Source organism: Maylandia zebra, linkage group LG12, assembly GCF_041146795.1.
Source record: "Maylandia zebra isolate NMK-2024a linkage group LG12, Mzebra_GT3a, whole genome shotgun sequence".
Lineage (NCBI taxonomy): Eukaryota > Metazoa > Chordata > Actinopteri > Cichliformes > Cichlidae > Maylandia > Maylandia zebra.
The window spans coordinates 15,118,918-15,139,874 of NC_135178.1; the positions used below are offsets into that span (position 1 = coordinate 15,118,918).

Sequence of the window (20,957 nt, forward strand, 5' to 3'; positions counted from 1 at the left end):
GGTATTGTGACAGTGCTTGAAAGCCTGTAGACTCTCCATTGTCATGAAGTCGCCTCAGCAGCAGCAGCAGTAGCTCTGGGCTGCATTTATCATCACTGGGGACTCAGGAGGAAAGAGACCGTGCCATCAGTTTGTCATACTTAACTTGTCTGTCTCCATTTGAGAAGACAGTGTAGACAGAACTAGCAGGCTCTGTATCACAGAGTTATTAGTATTACTGTCAGACAGAACAATATCTTGATGTTGTTGCTGTTGAGCTGCAGAATATTTGCTTCTAATGCTCTTAATTGGGTTTTGGGATACAGTCTAGTCTTTACACATTTAAAAAACAAACAAACCCATGAATCCTAATGTCTAAAGCACAGGGTGATGCTCACACTTTCAGGTTCCATGACTAAAATTCTTGTCATGATAGATCCAGATGGCTTTTGGAATACGGAGGCAGCCGATTAACACGAGCGTGAATTAGCAGCAATAACACAACAGCATTCAGCACATCTGAACAACTTAGCATCCCTCCCCGTCCCCCTCTCACTCCAAGCCTCCCTCAGAACACAGCCACTACCCATCACTGCCTCTGCAACACGAGCTTCCGTTCTCCCAGCTTCAAGAAGTGCATTTGCACGCGTATATTTGAGTGCCTTGTTCTGACCTGCTTCCAGGTTCAGCCTTTTTTTTTCTCTAGGTGCAAAGCTGAGCACTCTGTCTGCTTCTGTTAAATCAAAGTTTGCGCCATACAGAGCTGGTTATTTCTTTTCAGAACACAGAGCTTGTCCTCTTCATGATCCACAACACTGAGGAGAAATGTAGCATGTGCATTATTGTAATAGGCTTGAACATTATATACATCCCATCATGTATTTGTTGTGTGTTGTGGTTGTTGAAGAGAGGCAACACACTGACCTCGCTGAACAAAGAATTAAAAATATCACTTTTTTTTTAAAACAGCACTTTCCACTGAATGACCATGTGACATTACAGTAGCTGCACATTTTCTTTCCATCTTCCCAGTTAAAGTATACCTCTGAGTATTGAAATAATTCATTTGAAAATACTATATTTGCTGTTGACAAATAAATTAGTGCATAAATCTACGTCGGTATAGCAGTTTAGAGCATTACACAGTTTGTAAAAACTAATATCTAAAAGCTTCACTCTGACCAAGTCTTCTCCTCCGTCTTTGACACCATCCGCTAGGTGGCACTGTGTCTGTTTGGTAAAAGTTCTCATGGATACCCCAAAGGTATAGAGCTGTATTAACACCAAATTCTCCCACTTCCCACAGTGTCGAGAAAAGATGATATGGTTTTCTCCTCTGACCAAAAAAACTCTCCACATTTGGTGAATTAAAAGTGCGTTTTGTTACCAGCACGCTCCCTTTGTTCTAAATACCCGCTTGCCTTTGTTATAGTAACCTCACTGTGGGTTACTTAAGAATCTACAGACAAGAAAAACTTCCTTGTCTATTCACACCGGGATTAAATGCAGGAGGAAGGTCGTGTGGAATATATATGTGTGTGTGTGCTTTTTTAAACATTTATTGTTCTTTTTGTAAGTTGGTAAGAAAAGACAAATGCACTGGATAAATAAAATCCACGAGAAGTACCGTGTCCAAGAGGTGTAAAATATCCCGAACCAAATACATTTATAAGCAAATATGTGAGCTGCACGCGTGAACACACATTCAGAATTACATAACACATAACACGAAATAAATTTGAGAAAAGCCTCAAAAACACAGTGTGAAATATACTCAGATATGCTCTACTTCTTACAAATGTATTATTCGGACATTAGATGAGGGTGATAACCGCTCATATTCTGTTTGTTATGCTGTGACTATTGTCTCAAAACACGAGTATGGGCTGTTCTGGCAGTTTTATGTCTTATCTTTGGATATGGCGCTACTTAACCTTACACAGATAGCCTAGGCTGTTGCAGGCCTCTAATTAACCTTTAAAAACAAATCAGGCTTATCTGTTCTTACAAAAATGTTGCCTTTTAAAGACTATAATACTAAGAGAACAGTATTGATTATCGGAACCGCGGCCCAATACCGTCCATATAATTTAGTTCAGATAGTCTTTTAAGGGGGATTTTTTTTAACATGTGGAATGAGGACAGTGTGATTGGCCGTCGAGGTGTGGATCGACACTTTATAATATTAGTCTGACTGACTTTTTATCCTTGCATCGAATTTCTGTCTGTATTTCCGACTAGGCGTCATAAATCAATCTACGGAGCTCAATACTGGGAAGTTTCATTATCCCTGATAGATTTCAGATTGAGATTTTGAATGTTTACGCAGTTGATTACACGTGAGAGCAAATCCAACCTTCGGATTATTAGCTCCGCACTAAGGATGCATACCAGTTCTTCTCAAATCATCGTCGTCATTACTATTATTTTAATGTAGGGCTAGAAAATCTGTGAACTCCTGCTTACTCGTCTAACCCCTTAGTTGGTGTAACTAGATCCTTTTACAGTCAGGCTTTCTGTCATTGCACTCTAGCGTAAACTGTTAAAAGCACACTGGATACTGCGTGGATCACTCTGTTTAATTCATAAAAAAATGTATTTGACCGTGAGTGGAAAGGTCTAAAGGAGCAAAGAGAACAGCATTGGGTAGAATTTAACTTCACGCAGTCTCATTCAGTTCATTTTCCCATTCCTTATCAGAATATAATTTTATGGTATACGCCAGTGTGGCAGAAAGTCTCTGTTATTTTTTATTAATGTTGTGTTTTCAGCCGCAATATCCCATCTAGTGCAAATCCCCACTTGTGCTTTCTTTTGGGGCAAAACGTTACTTTTAAAGTCGAATTTACGCACACGCACGAGTTTACAATCGCTTTTACTCTGCGGACCACCTTAACAGCGTTTGTCCCGCCCTCAAGCTTTCCGTGTTCTCTGTGATTGGCTAAAATCTCGTGGATGGCAGTGGCTGTAGAAATGCAAAACTTGTTGCTGGTTCCTCTGGACTCGTTGATCTCACACAGCGCCAAGCGGTAGAGCGGACAGCGAGTGTATCTGTGAATCGCTCCCAAGTGCACTCAGACCACACCAGACAAAACTCGGTAAACGGAGGGGACGCACGCATCAGGATCGAGACGCACGGAAAGGACTTTGGGACCTGCGCCTCGCTGCAAAGCGCATGACCGACAGTGGGTGAAGGATGCTGTCAAGCCACTCCGTAGTTGTGGAGTGCGGGTAGCGCGCGCCGTGCTGCTCCTCCGGCTTTAGGTCGCATAAACAGACGCCCCGGTTCACCCGCGGCTGGGCTGGAGAGTCGTGTTTGTGGACTGTCCATCACACTGGACTTTTGGCTACATGCCTGCTTGGTCGTTTTTGATGTTTTGAAGGACGTCGGTGGGCAGTATTTATTTAAAGAAAGATTTTCTTCACTCAAAGCCTGGACTTTTTTCTCTCCCCCACCTTTATTTCCAGCATGGGACCTTATTCAGAAAGTCATTCTGGGACATTTGACATCAGATTGGAATAATGAATTAGCTGAGAGAAGCAGTTATTGCCCGTTTGATTGCTTCGAGTCCTCTGCGCTCACCCTTTAGTTTGTAAGCGAGCTGTATTTGTGCCATGTTCGCCCCGAAGAAATGCGCGCAGAAAACTTCGGAATGTCATAGGTCGCTCGTGTAGCAAGTTTACTAGACGGATTTTCTATTCGTTTGTTTAATCAAAAAGACTAGTGTGCTGCACGCATTCACACGGGAACAGGGACACAGTTTACGTGCGTATTTGGACACAGTCTGTCCCTTCTCTGCGTCCTTGGAGAAGTTGGATAAATATTCACAGCAATGAGAACCTATTTGGTGAGTTTTGACATTTAAATGAGATAAATTGTCATAATCAGTAGATTCAAAAAATATCTGAATAGTTCTTCTGTATCTTTTTTTCTTTTACTTTTTTTTTCCTTTTGGGGACAGACGGAAAAATAGACAGTGTGCCGATGTCTGGCAAACTGGCCGTCATGTGGGATTGATTGCAGGGGAGTATGTTTGGGCTGGAGCAGTTTGGTTCTCAAATTAATAGCAGAAACCCTGGCCAGTCAGAGAGAAACATAAACCAACAGAGACTGAACATGGGCTCCCATTATAAAGGCCCCGGTTTTCATGCTGGAGGCCCGCCGGGAGCCGTGGAACCCGGCATGGGCCCTCTGAGCGAGCCGCAAATGCTCGGGCTCAATATGAACATGAATGGTGAGCAGTACGGTAGCTTTCACCCGCGGGGACACTCAGACATGCATGCAGGCAGTGGACTTCAGCAGCAGCAGGGGCAAGGACCAATGCATGGATTTTTTAACAACCAGCAACCTCATCAAGGACATCCTCACGGCCATCAACCCCACCCCCACCAACATCACCCCCATTTCGGTGGGAATTTTGGAGGGCCAGAGCCAGGGTCATCATGCCTGCATGGCGGCAGGCTGATGGGCTACAACAACAATAACGGCATGGGACCACAGCAGGGCTTTGGAGAAGGATTTGATCCTCTTGCTGAGGGACAGACGGGTGATGGCTTTCCCCAGCAGCAGCAACAGCAACCGCAGCAGCGGCCTGGTAACATGCCTGACTTTCAGCATCATGGCCCTCCAAGTGGGAACCACGCTGTCCCTGCTCCCTGTCTCCCCCTGGACCAGTCACCTAATAGAGCAGCATCCTTTCATGGTCTTCCTTCTTCCTCATCCTCTTCATCTGAGTCTCATGGTTTGGAACCTCGGCGGCTGCCAAACCAAGGAGCCGTAGAGGGATTAGAATATAACTTTCCAAGTGAACCTCCATCTGGACATTTTGATGTACCTGTATTCTCTCCTTCAGAATCAGAATCTCAGTTACCACATTTTGGGCCAGGAAGACCAGTTCCCGGTGGGAATTTCCCAGGGAACGCTGGCATGCCACGGACACCAGGTATGCCGGGCATCTCTAAGGGACACCAGCCACCACCCCAGCCCCAGCAGCCTCAGCACGGAGTGTTTTTTGAACGTTTTGGAAATGGCCGGAAAGTGCCCGTGGGAATGGAGCCTGGGGTCAATCCAAGACATCCTCTCATCCAGCAACAACAACAGGCTGGCTTGATAGCCAGACAGAACTCATGCCCCCCTGGCCTCCCTCGACCCCCTCAGGCTGAGCCCGGCACTACTAACCCTAACATTCTGGATGGAGGGGTCATGATGCCTGGCCAACACAACCAGTTTGAATATCCCATTCACAGACTGGAAAACAGGGGCCTGCACCCCTATGGGGACCCCATGTTTAATATGCAACAGCCAGCTCCTCCTCCCTCCCAACAGCCTGCAAATCAGAGGCTCCAACACTTTGACTCTCCTTATATGAACATGGCGAAAAGGCCTAGATTTGACTTTCCTAATGCACATGGCGGCGAGGGCTGGTGTGGCGGTATGGACAACCACCTCTCTCCATCTGCCTACCCTGGCCTTCCTGGAGAGTTCACCCCACCCGTGAATGAAGGTTTTGGACCAGGTCCGCTGCAGCATCCAGGGCCCGAGCAGCAGTCTCTGCAGCAGCGCCAGAATGCAGCTATGATGATAAAGCAGATGGCCTCTCGCAACCAACAGCAAAGAATGAGGCAGCCGAGTCTACAGCAGTTGGGTCACCATGGCGATGTACCTCCAGGCCCAATGGTTCACGGAGGCCCAGTCGGGAGCATGCCTCATCCTGGCTTTGACAGGGAGAATAGTGGCAGGATGCCCAACATTGATGGGCAAAATCCTCATGTAACTCAGGAGAACTCCTGGTTTCAGGGGTCCCACCCACCAGGAGAAATGATGTCACGGCGTATGGGTGGAGCGGGTAATGAGTCAGGGCCTCATGACATGGGGCTCCAACAGAACGGCGCTGGGATAATGTTTAGGCCGGGCATCGGCATGCAGGAGCCCATGAGAATACCAGGAGATGGACATGTGCAGAACCTTCATTCCCCAGGCATGCACTCACAGTTCAGTGGCAACATGGGCAACCTCACACAAATGCAGTCTCCGGGAGCAGGAGCAGGACATCCAAATGCACCAGCAGAGAGACGGCCAGCTGACTTCCCTGCACCTTCAATGGGTGCACAGCCAGCTTTTCCCTATGGGGGGGCTAACCGTCAGGGGCCGGCTCACAGTGCTCCCCAGGGGGTGAGCACCTCACCTGGCAACTACCCTCCTCAGTCTGAGTTCCCCTCGGGCCAGCGGTCGTCTGTTAGTAAGCTTGGAAATCTGTCCCTCGGGAACTTCAGCAAAACCAGCTCTAAAGACAGTGTTTTCGGCCAGAGCTGCCTAGCGGCCCTTTCCACAGCCTGCCAGAACATGATCGCTAGCCTAGGGGCCCCCAATCTTAACGTAACATTCAACAAGAAGAACCAAAACGAGGGCAAGCGAAAACTGAGTCAGACTGAGCAGGACATTAATAGCAGCACATCTAATGGGACTGGCAGTGCTGGTCCTGAATATTTTCAGAGCAGCACTTCCCAGAACAGCCAGATGCCTGGCACTGGGAATAGCAACTCTAAGCCTGCAAGTCAAAGCCAGACGGTGCAGGGGGAAGCCAGTGCCCTCTCCCCAAATTACAACATGGACGCTACCCCGTGCAGTGAGGGGAAGGCAACAACAGGGAGTGGGAGAGGGAGAGGGAGGAGAAAAAGAGACAGTGGACATGTGAGCCCTGGAATTTTTTTTTCCTCTGATAATAGTAACCCTGTTGTAAGTCCAGGCCAGCAGACCCCCTCGGCTGGCGTTGGGGAGAGGGGTGGGGGCACGCCCCATGAGAAACAACTCCAATCGCCCTCTTGGGGGAAAGGAGGTGACCTAATGTTGGGGGACCAGGCTGACCTTATGTCTTCTTTAGACAGTGGCATTCAAAGTGTTGCCAAGTCTGACAGCAGCTCACCAAGAGTGGACTTTTCTGAAGATGTCAGCACCCACTATGGCAATGAGGATGAGGTGTCCTCCAGCTCAGATGCAGGAGGGGCCTCAGCCAGCAAACCTAATCGCAGCCCTATAATCAACGGCTCACCCAAAATGCAGAGGAGTGACCACGGGTTGATAAATGGACAAAAGCCCCTTGGCATGGGCATTAACAATCATACTACCTCGACGCCAGACACCTATGGACTGAATGCTGGTGTGGGCACAGGGGCCAGTGGGGTCAGCCACCCGGGCACTCCTGGGGTGGAACAGGTACGCACCCCATCCAGCACCTCTGGCCAGGAAGAAATCCATCCTCTGGAGATTCTGCAGGCCCAAATCCAGCTACAGCGGCAGCAATTCAGTATCTCTGAAGACCAGCCCTTGGCCATGAAGACAGGCAAAAAGAATGGCGACTGTCCCTCACAGAACGGAGACAATGAGCTGGCGAGCTGCAGCCCGGATGCTGGGAAGGGCTCAATGGGCACTATTGACCTTGACACCCTCATGGCAGAGCAGCACGCCACCTGGTACGTGCCCAGTGACAAGGTTATGATGGACGGGTCAGAGGATGACAAGGCCACGGGACCCTGGGAAAAAAATAAGAGCCAGAACAGCAGTAAAGAAGGTAAATGAAACAGTCTCTTTCTTTAAGTTTTAATTAATCTCTCTCACCCTCGTCACAGTCTCTCTCATACGCCACTCACATTACATCAGCAGCTCATGCTCATGCAAATGAACAGATTTTCTTTCTTAAATGTCATTTATTTATTTTCAAAATCTGAAATGCAGTGATAACAGCACCAGTATAAATATGTAAAATAATCAGGTGACACTTACAAGAGAAAACATTTTGTCCACATTGCGCAGGCAGAAAGCAGCGTCTCCGTTTACTGGGGCCTTTGGGTTTTAGAGGTCTAACGTTTATAGGAGGATACTACATTTAATAGTAGAGCCATTCATAGTCTTGAAAAGAGAGAAAGACAAAGAAAAAATATTTTCTTTTTTGAATTGGGTCTGTAGTACGAAATGTAAAAAACAAAAACAACACACACACACACACACGCGAGTATATATCTATATATAAACCGAAATAACAATAAGCAAAATAAACTTGCATTCATGCAAAGTATTTTATAGGGTTCTTCAGTCCAGAGGCACTTCAAAAGAACAGCTCAAGAAAAGTAAACATTTCCTGTGGCTCTTTATCTCGGTTTTCAGGGTGAACAACTACATTGTAAGATTAATAGCTTTCTGAGGATATGCGTTTTCGCAGCGGGGTTTCCCCCTCGCCTTGTTACGTGTTTGTTTTTGTTATTACCATGAGATAATACTGAGCTGCTGAAAGAGGATTTTTTTTAAACATTTGTTGGACATGAGATTAGACAGCATGGTGATATTAATGCCATTCATTTTCAGTTTTGTTTTACGTGGGAAATGGAAATGGCGAAAAAGATGAAAGAGTTAAATGCTTTTTTTAATTGTTAAATGTTTGTTTCGTCTTGCTCCCTGTCCCTTTTGAATAATGTAAAATAATTGCCCCACACAGTCAAAGTATAAATATTTTTACTATTTACAGCACATTATTTTGGTTGTTTTGTTTTTGAATGAAATTGGAAAAAGAAACTGACTCTAAGGCACAGAATTAGTTTTTTAAACTGCAGTCTGCAGACGTGGTTTATGGATACAATGCGATTTATCTTCTTTATTATTATTATTATTATTATTATTAATATTAATATTTTATTATTATTATTTTTTTTGTATTTTTAGTGGCTCTAAATAAATAAAATGCAGACAAACCAATATACTATTTAGCTGTTAGAGCCATGATAATGATAATAATAATAATGAAATTAATAATATTAATAAATTACATTTATTTTAAAAACCTAAATTTATGATGCTTCAATATGATTTGTCATTACGTGCTTTAGTCATAATGACATCGTTTTTGGAGCGTAACTGCATCATTAAGACAAGCTTTGTGTATTATAATATGCTACTTTAATTATTGGTGTTATATTTATTGCTTCTTTTTACTTGTCTCTTCATTCTCATTTTATTTCCCTTTTCCTTTTCGCGTGGGTTCTTTAGTCGCTCATTTCAAACCACAGCGTTGTACGGAGGCGTCTGTCGGTGTTAGCAGACGGACAAGCTTTTAAATGGTTGAACAGTGGTGGGTTTGCGCTGAAAGGCCCCTGCGTCTTTTGATATATAATAATAATATGGATAGGTTATATAATTGCGCGAGTGGCTTCGCGCGTCTCGAACGCCTCTTTGTTCTGATCGGCGCGAGCGCAGAGAGAGGGGCGGGGACGCGCATCGCGCGGACTCTGGAGTCCAGGCACACTTGTTTATGAGACTGAGCACAGGACGTCTCGCTGTAGCAGTGGTGGCATTACGTCTAAAAAGCACTCTGACTCACCATTTAGGTTTTTTTGTGTTCACCCGGTCATAAAGTAACTGTAACAAGCGGTGTGCTGCATATTAATGTGATCCACAATCAGCCAAACTGGTGCATTTCTGCTCACCTATCCCTGTGCTTCCTCATAATTAAAGAGGCTTCTGTTGTCAGAGATGTATAAATGGTAACTCATTTTGATTATAATTACTGAGCAAATCTAACAATGATGAGCAGTCAGCCACACTCATCCTGCTGCATTTACTATTTTAATTCCTCTGGGGCTGATGGCACATTTAAAAAAAATTTCAATAGGCAAAAATCAGTAATTTAAGGCAGAATAGTCCTCCTCTCCTCTCCTCCCTCTCCTCCTCTTCTCTCCTTTCCTCTTTCAGCCCTCCCTGCATGGACACAAGGCATGCAGCTCTGGAGCGATCGATAGCTAGTTAGCACAAATCACGGCTCCTGACAGTTTCTCATTTGAGTGCTTCAGACAGCAAAGATGAAAAAAGGGTGGAGGTGTATTTGAGAGGGGGGAGGGGGATTTTAAGATTGAATCTGATGCTTAGGCTACACAGAAGGGAGCAAAATAACATAATAATTTAAGATAAATCATAGCCCACAGTGTAGTTCCATAACATCCCACAGGCTTTTCACACTGCAAAAAATATCCATCTCCACCACTGAGTCGAGTTATAAGTCCTCAGCCTTGTAAACAAAAATCTGCCACTGGCAAGATAATGCCAGTGACACTAATGTAAAATAAATCAAGGCGATTCTTTAGTCCATTAGGCTTAACGAAATTTAACTGGGTCATAGAAAAATGACCATTTTAATTACAAAGAACTTAATTTGTGTAATTCCAGTAAAAATGATTCTTCCTCACGTATCTGGACATTTTAACGAATGTTCAAAGATGACATGACTTGTTAAGATATTTCTATGCTGTGGAACTATAACTGTCATGTGAGTCGTACATGCTGGCTAAAAAGAAGTGCAGCCATGTTACATTTTTTTTCCTTGCAGGTCAAATAGTTCTCTGACCCCTTCCAAAAAACCACACTTCTTTCCTCACCACAGCATGTACACACAGCACATGTCTTAGTATTTGTTTAGAATTATGCATAGATTCTTTTTATTCTTGTGTCAGATCAATAACTTCAGTAATGATGAACAGTAATAGATAAAAGCCTTGTTTTAAAGGTGAAAAAAATGCTTTGAAATTTAGTTCAGTTGTCTGGCGCTCATCTTTTCAGAGAATGTATCTCTATATGAAAAATGGCTTATTTCTAGAGAAACTTGAGGCTTTGTGCTCAAAGTGTTTTTACTCAGTTGTGTCAAGAAATTTACCTTGAGAAGTGGACCAGGGCAATCAGCAGGCTGTGTGTACTTTGGATATCTGTATCTGATGAGGTGAGAATGACCAGCGTTGGGGGTCAAGGATCACTTTAGTTCCTTTGAAGTTGAAGCTTTTCAATCTTGATCACCATTTCACTCAAATGTAAAGTAGGGAAGTGTAGAATAATTGCTGTTGTCGTGTGTATTTGTCTTTCAGGAGGATTTCAGGAGCTATATATCTTGCTATGCTTTAAATAAGCCCCAGTGCTGATATTTACAAGCAGTGTGTAACTTACTGGATGCTTGAGTATGCAGATAAAAGCTAAACTGTGCTTATAGGAACTTTATTCTGAGTGCTGATATCTGTGCATCCCGGCTCGCATCTCTGTGGTCTCTTTGTGCCTGTTAAAGTGATGCGTGTGGCAGTAATGTCCCCCACTGGACCCCATACTTGGCCTCCTATCTAAGTGACGTTGTGCAGCGCAAGTCTTTCGCCCAGGCACAGCAATACCAGTTGCAGAGTCTGGTGTGCTGCTCGGCTTACCCGAACTCTCAAGGAGGTTTAGCAAGGAGGAAGAAGTTTTTAGGTGTACACGATCAACTTTCCCATGTCAGTTAATGTTATTTCTCCTTTTTCTAAAAGCATTTTTTTTACGCTCTTCCTCTTCCCTTCTCTTCTGTATATCTTTGCCAGAAGCTGACCGCTCATTTGGAAAGTCGTGCATAGTCAAGATAACAGGCGAGCAGCAGGCGTAGGAAGTGATTCAGTTATTTTTATTTTTACTTTTCACTGTTTTGTTTTTTTTTTTTGCCCCGTACACAGTTTTTTTTTTTTTCACACTTCACAGTTGACCTCCTAGAATAGTTTTCACTCTTCACGCTCAGTAATCAGTCCTTAAACAGCTTTAATAATGATCAAATCTGTCACTCTGACTTTGACAGCTTTGAAAAGAAGAAGCTTTCGTCTTTATCACACCTACGAGAAAGTACTTAAAGCACAAAAAAGGAGGCTGTATTGATAGCATGGAGAACAATCCTGCGAGACTACCTGGCTTTGACATTTCGGTACAACAACAGCTCCTCAAATCACGCCAGTAATTTGTGCTTCCTTTTTCTAAAATAGAAGAAAGTGATTGGCATGTGCTTGAAATGTGGAGGGGGGAGGGGAAAAAACAGCTTGGGGCAGTCTGTGTTCTTTACCTGTCATTACAAGGTGTTTTATATCGACTTTTTTTTTTCTCCCAACAACACACATCCACCGCACACTTCTGCACTTCATCATTATGATAATCATAGCAATTAGCATTGTTAATATTGTTTTCCGAAAGTCATAATTCATCTTCCAGTGACTACTTCAAGCTGACTTGGTTATTGACAGGTTCATCCAAGCTGCAAAGGACGGTTAGTTTTTAGCAGCACAGATGTATTAATGCAAGAAAAGGGCAACACTTGAAAAAGTGTCTGTAGTTTGGACATAAAAAAACAAACAAACAATATGCATTAAAATATTTTAATGTCAAATTTTCTTTTACTCCTTTAGCGTGTGTGTGTGTGTGTGTGTGTGTGTGTGCACTGGCACTGCAACTTGCATATGCATTTGCCTGCTGTGGACATAAAGTTTGATTTATTTCGACTCAGTGTCATGCCCACGGCTTCAGCCTCAGATCTCAGGTGTCTCTCCCGTTGGAGCGCGTGCACAGTGATTCCTAACAAAACATTTAAGAGTATTTACTCTGAGTGTAAAGTATACAGTATCGAAATGCATCCGTCTTTATATTTAAAGCATCTAGATTTAAGACAGTTTCTGTTTGCGTGTGACATGTGCGTGGTTTTCATGTTCCTTGGGATCTTTGCAAGACAGTCAAAGGAAGCCTATTAAAGACACGTGCTGGTGACTGATGATGAGAGAGTGAGAGAAAAAGACGAACCAAAGTGTCAAGACTTTTTTTTGCGTTGCTGGAGTTTCAACTCTTCAAAATAGAACCTGCATCCGGTGTTTTGTTTTCCCTGGGGAAAGGTGTTAGAATAAAATGAAACTTGTCTCAGCATGTGGTAAATATTCTCCTTGGAAGCAGCAAGGAATGGAAAGCTGATTATACCTAGGCGATGCACAGAGGGAGGAGTTCCAAGCATTTGAATGTGGGTGCAAGTGGCAAGCCTCCAAAAATGTCCACGTGTCTTGTTTAGCGACACAGGGGTCCAAAGAAGACAGACGCATTTCAAAAAAACCAAACCCCAAAAATCAGTTTGATACAAAGGTCCCGAAAGATGTCCTGGGTTCATGTATTCACTGTTAGTCAAGTGCAGCTTTTTAAAAAGTGTGTGTGTGTGTTTTTACTTTCTTTTTTCCAGAGGTGTAGATGTTGTCATGCTGCCAGGAGCGGTTATGTTATGTGCCATACAGGTAGTCGTCAGGCAGTGTTTAATTTGTATTGTGGAACTGACAAATGAGTTATGACACTGGAGCTGTTTCTCTTGGGAGACAGAAGTAGAAACCGATGGCGGGCAAGAGAAACTAAGAGAGATAGAGAGAAGTTTTGTGTGTGTGTGTGTGTGTGTTTTATTTTTTTCCCCTTAAAAGAACATCTGTGGTTTCGCTCACGAGGTGAGTGAGGAGGTAATAGCTACCATTTGCATTTATGGAAGAGAAAATAATTCAATTTTTCCATCACTTTCATGCACCACAACCATTGTTCATTCTAGTCTGTGTGTAGGAGTTTTTGTTTTTTTTTCCCAGTGTAGCTGTGTATCTATAGCTCTTCAAATATGTCTGTCCATAAAACTGTCCCTACTTAACACCAATTAGAAAAATACTAAATAAACAGTATAATATTCTACATTTTACTCCTTACACTGTACATGTTGATTTGGGTTTTCTTTGTTTTGTTTTTGTGTGTGTGGCAGGTTGTGGTGAAAAATGAAATTGGGCACATTATTGTTTTAGCTCGAAACAAAAACCAAAGGCATGAGAAACATCTTCGAGTAGCCTTTGTTTTCATGTGTGCGCGAACCCTTCCGAAAAGACCGAAGCACGCAGTACTGTGCTGTGAAACAAAATAGAGACAGTGAAGTAGATCAATATGTCACTGACTTGGATGACATGTTGGACAGGTCCCGGACATGGTTGTGAGTTATGAAAGAGGCATTAAATCACTTCCCGTGTTCTGATTTGTGTCTGGTTTCCTAAGCGCTTCTTGTGGCCAGAGGCAGAGGTGTGCGTGTGTGTGTGCGTGCGTTTGTGTGGGTATGAGTTTGAGGAGATGGCAATGGGTGTGTTGTTGGTGAGAAGGTAACAAATGCTGGGGGCAGAGCCTGCCTGGGCAAGTTTTTCTCTCTCTCTTTTTTTTCCCCCCCACTTTATGTTTCAGGCCAGAGAACAGAGAGGAAATTCAAACCAAAATAACCTCTGTGCCCTTGCCTGAGAAATGTGCCCCTGCTCCCCGCAGATATCCTCTCTGCTCTGAGGGAAAGGTCACACTTCGGCAGTTGGGTGGAGATGAGGGGGAGTTTGCAGGCGCCCCCCCCCCGGTGCATGGATACCTGGGACAGTACCTTTGTTAGCCCCACTGATCTTTATTAAGGCTTGACTCAACATATTTCTTTGTTTTTAGGGATATTATTTGGCTTAGCCGCTTCAGATCATTTTTGGCATGTTCTGAGGTTTCACTGAAACCATATAATGAAGATTGCAAAGTGTTCTGCTCATCTTTGGTTATGTCTGACTCCTGAAGAGATGCAAAACTTTTACTCTTGCACGTCTTTTCCTGTGGCTTTTTCTCTGTGGATTGTAACGGGTGTTTTGTGCTGACAAAGACAGACTCCTCACACAACACCATAGTGTTAGTTGTTATGCTAAAGGAATCTGACCTGATGTCAAACACTGTCATAGGAGCGGAGGCCTTTGGGTGTTTTTTTTTTTTTTGTTTTTTTTCTTCTTTTCGCAGTGAGTGGAGCATTCTGATTGGTCTGGTTTGTGTTCAGAGAGGATGGGGTCACGGCCTCAGGAGCGTGAGGTTAAAGGTGAAGTGTCGTCATGGAAGTCTAGAGCTCGGGATTTAAAAAAACAAAACAAAAAAGGGGGGAGAGGGGGTTGCACATGCGTGTGCCGCATGAGATCCCGAGTCCTGGGAAATGTGTGTGATGGAGGCTTTTTGTAGATTCAAATATGTGGCATGCATTGATTTTTATTTATTTTTCTTTCCTTCTATCAGTTAATTTAAAAAAAACATGCAATACGTGCGTCAGTCGTCATTATTTTTAAGAGTAAGTGAAAAAAATGAATTGCCGCTGTAATACTTATTATTTAATGGGTGGAGGATACAGACTCGGAGCAGCCACTGTTTATCTTCCTGCGTTGCTTCGGGTGTGTTGAGTGTGTGCGGCATGACATGTAAACCCGTGTCAGGCCGTCAGCTCCCAGACACATTGGTGTCATCCAGACAACCAGAGCTGTGCGCTGTGCTCCCTGCCTTCATGGCATTCGAGCTCTACTCATCTCTGTAAATTGTTTCTGGCTGTGTCTGTGAGACAGCTCCACAACCCTGCTGCTGTTGTGCCTGCATGTCTGTGTGTGTGTGTGGGAGCATCATCACCAGGTACCAAATAAAAATGTACTGCACTTGGGGTAAGAGATATGGTGATATAAGAGCATCACGTTAAATTCAGTGCCTACTTAACACATCACTTTGGTAATCTTTTGTGGCTGTAATGTGGTTAAGGATATTTAGGTGTATTTGTGGCTCGGCGCAGCTGCTTGTGCCGTTTCCGTTTTATTAGGTATTTTCCCCGCGTGCTTGTTGAAGCTAAGCACTTGTTCTCTTCAGATGAATTGGCTATTATTGAGATATTACCGTGGATATGAATTCTACCTTCGTCAGTGAACAACCCTAACAAGATAGATCTTATTGAGCGGGGGGGTAGAAGAAAAAAAAAGATTCTCCTGCTTGTAAAATGTCATGGTGATTTGGGATTTGGTCTGGTGTGATTTAGAATTTCACACCGTCGTTTCCACCTTTTGAACAAATCTGTCGGCATGGATAATGCTTGCGATTTAAATGTAGTGTCAGGATTTTTTTTTTTACCCCCCTCAACCCATAAAATCACAGTCTCTCTCATAATACTCATACTGACTAATATATTTGATCATGTGGTGGTCAAATGTTTGTGTGTTGGATTTTGCATATGTTTTTAATGCTAAATGGCAATCACCCCATTTTTTTCCTCCTGTGTTTAGTAGTATTTTTAAAGCATTTCTTATGCTTGTATATGTGTAAAATAAACTGTGAGAATATGGAAAGGATGCATTTATGTTTGTGGGAAATATTCATTTTGTTGTATTAGACTATGCATACATTTTTTTGTTAGTGTATTTTCCACCCTTTTCCTTGTGTCGAAGCTGAGTAATATGTGTAGCCGGGTTCGTGTGTGTGTCTTTCTGCGTGCACGTCCGTATGTAGTCAGGCGTATGTGTGTGCACGTGGAGCAGCAGCTGAGGGCTTGTGTGAGTATGGCAGTGGCAGCAGCGGTTGGTGTGTGTGTGTGTGGGGGTTTTTGTTTTTTTTTTGGTTTTTTTTTTTTGGGTGCGTGTGTTGTCAGTTTGCTGTGTGTCAGCAGTGAGCCACGGGAACGCTTGGCTGCCTATTCAGGCCGGTGCGGACCCTGCTGTGCCCAGCTAGCATGAGCTGCTGGCGGGTGCTGGAGGGCACAGTGCTGGGAAGAGGGAGTGTGAGTGGTTACGGTGGAGAGGGGGGGGGGCGATACTGGCAGGGGGTTGGGGATCAGCCGTGCTGAGGTGTATGACTGGACCCTCTGGCAAATGTGAGATCTTGTCACAACCGCCACCAACACCGCTCTAAATCCTCATATCTCCCTTACCCCCTGCACCCTCAGCCTCCACTTACACCACGTCTGTAGTCCTTGGGAGGGAGATGGAGACAGAGAGACAGAGAGAAGAGCTCACAGAGACCGGCAGTCAGAGATGCAGATGAAATGGAGAACAACGGGGAGGCTTGGCTGCCTGACCTTTCACCAAATCCCCCCACTTTTCCATTCCAGTGGTCGCAGCCCAGACGGACTGGGGGCAAGCCCGCCTGAGCGCCTGCATGTCTTCCTGCCTTTCTTGGTTGTCCTAGCTGCATGGTCTTATCTAGTCTAGCTCGGCCTTCTCTCTGCCTGCATAAAATCGCTGCTGCCTAAGCCTTTTATGAGGGCAGAGAGAAAGGGAGATGGAAATGGTAAGCAAAGCGAAAATAAAACATGGTTAAGAAGCAAAGGAGGATGAGCAAAAAGAGAACACAGGGTAAGGGATGAGAAAGGGGCTGGCGCGATGCTTCTCTTTTCTCCTAGGTGAGCGCTAGCCTGACTGGTGCGTTGTGATCTGCAGCCTCTGTGCCCAGACTGTCGTCTATCACAGCCTCTCCTTTCTCTGACGCATGTAACTCAGCTTGTCAGCGCTGTTTTCCACCTGTCTCTACACTCAGACATCTAGTTGTCCCTGCACCTCAAAGGTCTTCGTCTTCGTGCAGCACACCGATCCGTTTCAACCATCCGCACAGAGTATGTTTTGTGTGGGGAGGAGATGGGAGATTAATCGGACTGATTTAAGTGAAGGATCCTTAACATCTTTATACGCATTTTCTCTTTGCTCTGGGCTCGCTTGGAGGCAGAGCCCAAAACACAGGATGCAACACTTGTGTCATAACACCTAGCCCTAGCACTAACTCTTTGCTAGTGTTTCTCTTATTTTAGTTTTTTATGTGCCTGCTTCCCAACTTTTCCTTATTTCTGGCCTCTTTTCTCTCTGATTGCTACAGTCTGCATCTTGGCAGATATGTTTGATGAATTGTGATGTGCCACATTTAAAAAAATAAATAAAAAAATCTTCTCCTGGCTAATTTTTCCACTGAACAGAACACAAGGCTTTTTGCAACCATTTATTATGACGCTTCACACATTGGTGACACAGGGTCGATGCTGGGGCATGATCATTATACCAGTAAATTGGGTCAAGCGGGGCTAAAGGACAGGTGTCTCGGTACTCTCTGGCCCACTGACCAGAGGTCATTAGGAGGGTTCCACATTTGCATGCCTGGTCGCAGCCAAAATATATGCGCTTACATTTAACGTACGCCCGTGTTTTCACGTGTTTATATCAGGCGACAGGAGGCGGATGCGAGGAGAGGGGAGCTTTTGCTTGTATCCTCCTATTCGGGTCTTATTGATGGGTGGTGGAATAATGTTGAATTAATTTCACAGTGCAGATTTAGAGTGGGATGTGAAGATGACACTTGTTTAATTAAAAGTGTGTACTTTAAATGGTTCGTCTGAATCAGAGAATGCCAACTGCTTGAAGTTGTTTTTTCCATTTTTCTGCTGTCTTAATTAACCGCTTCCTCTCTGTTGTTGTCTGTCTGCAGAATCTGAGCTCACCCAGAGTAAGCCTGGAGCTGGAGCCCCTGGGGCTGTAGGAGGTGGGAGCAGTGGAGGAACCCACCTGCAGTGCCTGTCTGTCCACTGCACAGACGAGCTCGGGGACAGTAAAGGCCGAGGGGGGCCCGTCTCGTCGTGGCGCTCTCTCCACTCTGATATCTCAAACCGATTTGGGACGTTTGTGGCGGCACTAACTTGAGGGGGGGAAAAGAAGAGAAGAAGACGATGACCCAGCAGGACGAATTAAAGAAGATCAGACAATATCAAGAAAGAGAGATTCAGAGACATTTAACCACGATAAGGATGCGACTATGTTAATTTGTGGATGGAACGACTGTGTGCCGCTCTTGCCTGTTCAGGGAGAGAAAGACATTTACACTCACAAATGGAACACAAATACAGCTACACACACGCACACGTGCACGCACACAAACACACGCACACACACATGCTCACAGACACTCGAACACCATGTTTTGTTTTCTGATACATGCAGTCACACTTAAGAAAACTGCTGGACAATAACAGCACGGGGCTCTACTCGACGATGCCCACATCTGGAAAACCTCAAATCATTTATTTTTCTTTTCTTTTCTCGGTTGAAGAAAAATAAGAAATGTTAAAGGAGGAGAACGCAAAAACGAGAAGCATAAGGAGAGAGGTGAAGTTGTCATTGGCTTTGATTGTATACCAGTGTGTAGTCTTATGACTTATATTACTACCTGTTCTTAAACTTAGCTAAGATTGCCTTTGTAATGTGTATGGCAACTTCGGCATATGTCAGTCAAAACTCCCCCCCCCCCCCCCCCAAATAATAAAATAAAATCCTGGCCTTTCACTCCTGTATTACAATTAAATATGGCCCAGTGGTTCAGAAACACCCCAAATACTAAAAAGGAGAACGAGAGGAAGGCGGGATTACGCTTGAATGTAACTCAGCAATTTTCCTTGTGAACACAAAGTTGTTCCTCTTTGTCAACGCGAAATTTAACCTTTATCGTTTGCTGCTCTAAATCATAAGGTTTGTTGTAGCTCTCTATTATTTGCATTTCTGAGAATGTCTTTCCCTCATTCTATTCTATTCTATACTTTTTTCTGCTTTTCTCTTCTGTAGATCTTGTGAGCTCAACCACTTGTATACAACTCAGCCAATGAAAACTAAAAAAAGGGGAAAAAAATGGAGGTCAAGGGATTGATAAATAAGGGAATTGAAAAAAAGATTATTGGTATTGCACATGTATAATAAGAGAAAATTTGCTGTGTGTTAGGCAATCTTGTAATCTTTAAATAAAGCTTCTGTTGAATTTGAATTTCTCAAACAATAGATGGAGGACTGTGACGGCAATTTAAAAACTGATTTTTTTGTTTCCTTTTTTTAATAATATGTAAAGTGCAGTCGTCTGTTTTCCTGCATATTGTATATATCTGTATATGTTTTATTGAGTAACTGAATAACAATAAATATGACGTTAAAGGTGGCCTTGGTGTTTTCATTTTGTTTGTTTTTTCTAAGAGTAACCCCCCCCCCCCCCCACACACACACACACTAAATACAAGAACAAGCTAAACACAGATTGTCTATTTAATGAATAATAAATACTGTGAAATACCGTGTGCGTATTCTGAAGATCAGGGAAATCTAGAGTATATTCCAAGCGACAGATGTGACAGGAAAGTTGTGGACTGATACATAACACCTGACAAGCGTGCTGGAACCGGTGTCATATTAATGCCTGAAGCAGGCGCATGAGAAATGCTGGAAAATGTGGCTTCCTGGTGGATTTAGAAGCCGAGACAATTCATTTCATGTATACTTGCTTACGACATGTGTTGCATTTTATTCCCTCAACTTCCCTGACATCTTTGCTCCCATCCTCTAATACATCTCTAATAAATCAGCAGTGATGACAATAAAAAAAAAGAAAAACAATAAAATTAGTTCTTGATACAAATAATGTTAAAAGGCATATAACTGAAACAGAAATGTAAATTAATAAATCAGTTATTCTCCAATTTTCTGTCTCACTACTTCCAGCAGCCTCAGCATGCGCGCGCGCGCACGCACGCACACACACCCTTTTCCACTCCCCAGACCCTCTTTGGCTCACCTACTCTTTATTGGCCATCTGCATGGATGCTTAATGCTAATCAATAACTCCCCTGTGTGCCAGCTCTGAGGTGGAGACGTCAATGCTACCTAACAGGACCAGCGATCAACCTTCATCACTGCGGTCTAGGATACGCACACACACAAAGTGGAGCTCCCTCCAGGACCCTGTCTGTGTCATTCAGGTGTGTTTGTGCTTGCTGCTGTACTTGGCGCCTGCTGTGTAGGATTGCACAGCCTGTTGTGAGCGTGAAGCACAGAGAGCTGCAGCGTTAGCAAACAGCAGAGACTGGTTATGTGAGGGACTGTCATATAAGTCGGGAGTGCCTGTTTAGGGCGGGAGAATAACTGTGAGTGTGAGATAGATGGGGAATAAATGCTGATCGTTCTGTTCACTATAAAACTTAAGGTGGAGATTGTCTGGTTTTAATACTCCAACACGTTTATTTGCCTTAGCGCGACGCGGAGTGCGCGTTGTAAGCATTTAATCTCTCCAAGCATGCAGTGCATTTGTTCATAATAAGGCAGTTTTGTGTGTCACGTGTCTATTCTCACAGAACATTTTGTACAAAAGGACAACAGGTTCAAAGTCGTGGATGACACTGGTTAGACTAGTAAAATGCAATAGAGCTGACAGGAGTGAGTCACTTAAATCAAAAGGCATGTCTTTTTTTAGGGATAGACTGGGTGTCTGCTTACTGATCAAAACAGGTTCAAGTGCTTTTTATTGTCGGCTAAATCTAGGCTATGCTTAGGCATTG

At 43.9% G+C, this 20,957-nt stretch overlaps 1 protein-coding gene across 1 annotated transcript; it reads left to right on the plus strand.

Moving 5' to 3' along the window:
• Positions 1-2,965: 2,965 nt before the first annotated feature.
• mn1b (meningioma 1b) lies at positions 2,966-19,567 on the plus strand. The gene is made up of 3 exons (XM_004544260.4): positions 2,966-3,827; positions 3,942-7,547; positions 18,077-19,567. The coding sequence occupies exons 2-3, from the start codon at positions 4,010-4,012 to the stop codon at positions 18,286-18,288; spliced, it is 3,750 nt and encodes a 1,249-aa protein (XP_004544317.2). The 5' UTR covers positions 2,966-3,827; positions 3,942-4,009; the 3' UTR covers positions 18,289-19,567.
• Positions 19,568-20,957: the final 1,390 nt, after the last annotated feature.

Excerpts from the sequence above, each read along its gene's own strand:
- mn1b (XM_004544260.4), top strand. The coding sequence starts at position 4,010 with ATGTTTGGGCTGGAGCAGTTTGGTTCTCAAATTAATAGCAGAAACCCT. Across the intron at positions 7,548-18,076 it reads CCAGAACAGCAGTAAAGAAG|AATCTGAGCTCACCCAGAGT; the intron begins GTAAATGAAACA and ends GTCTGTCTGCAG.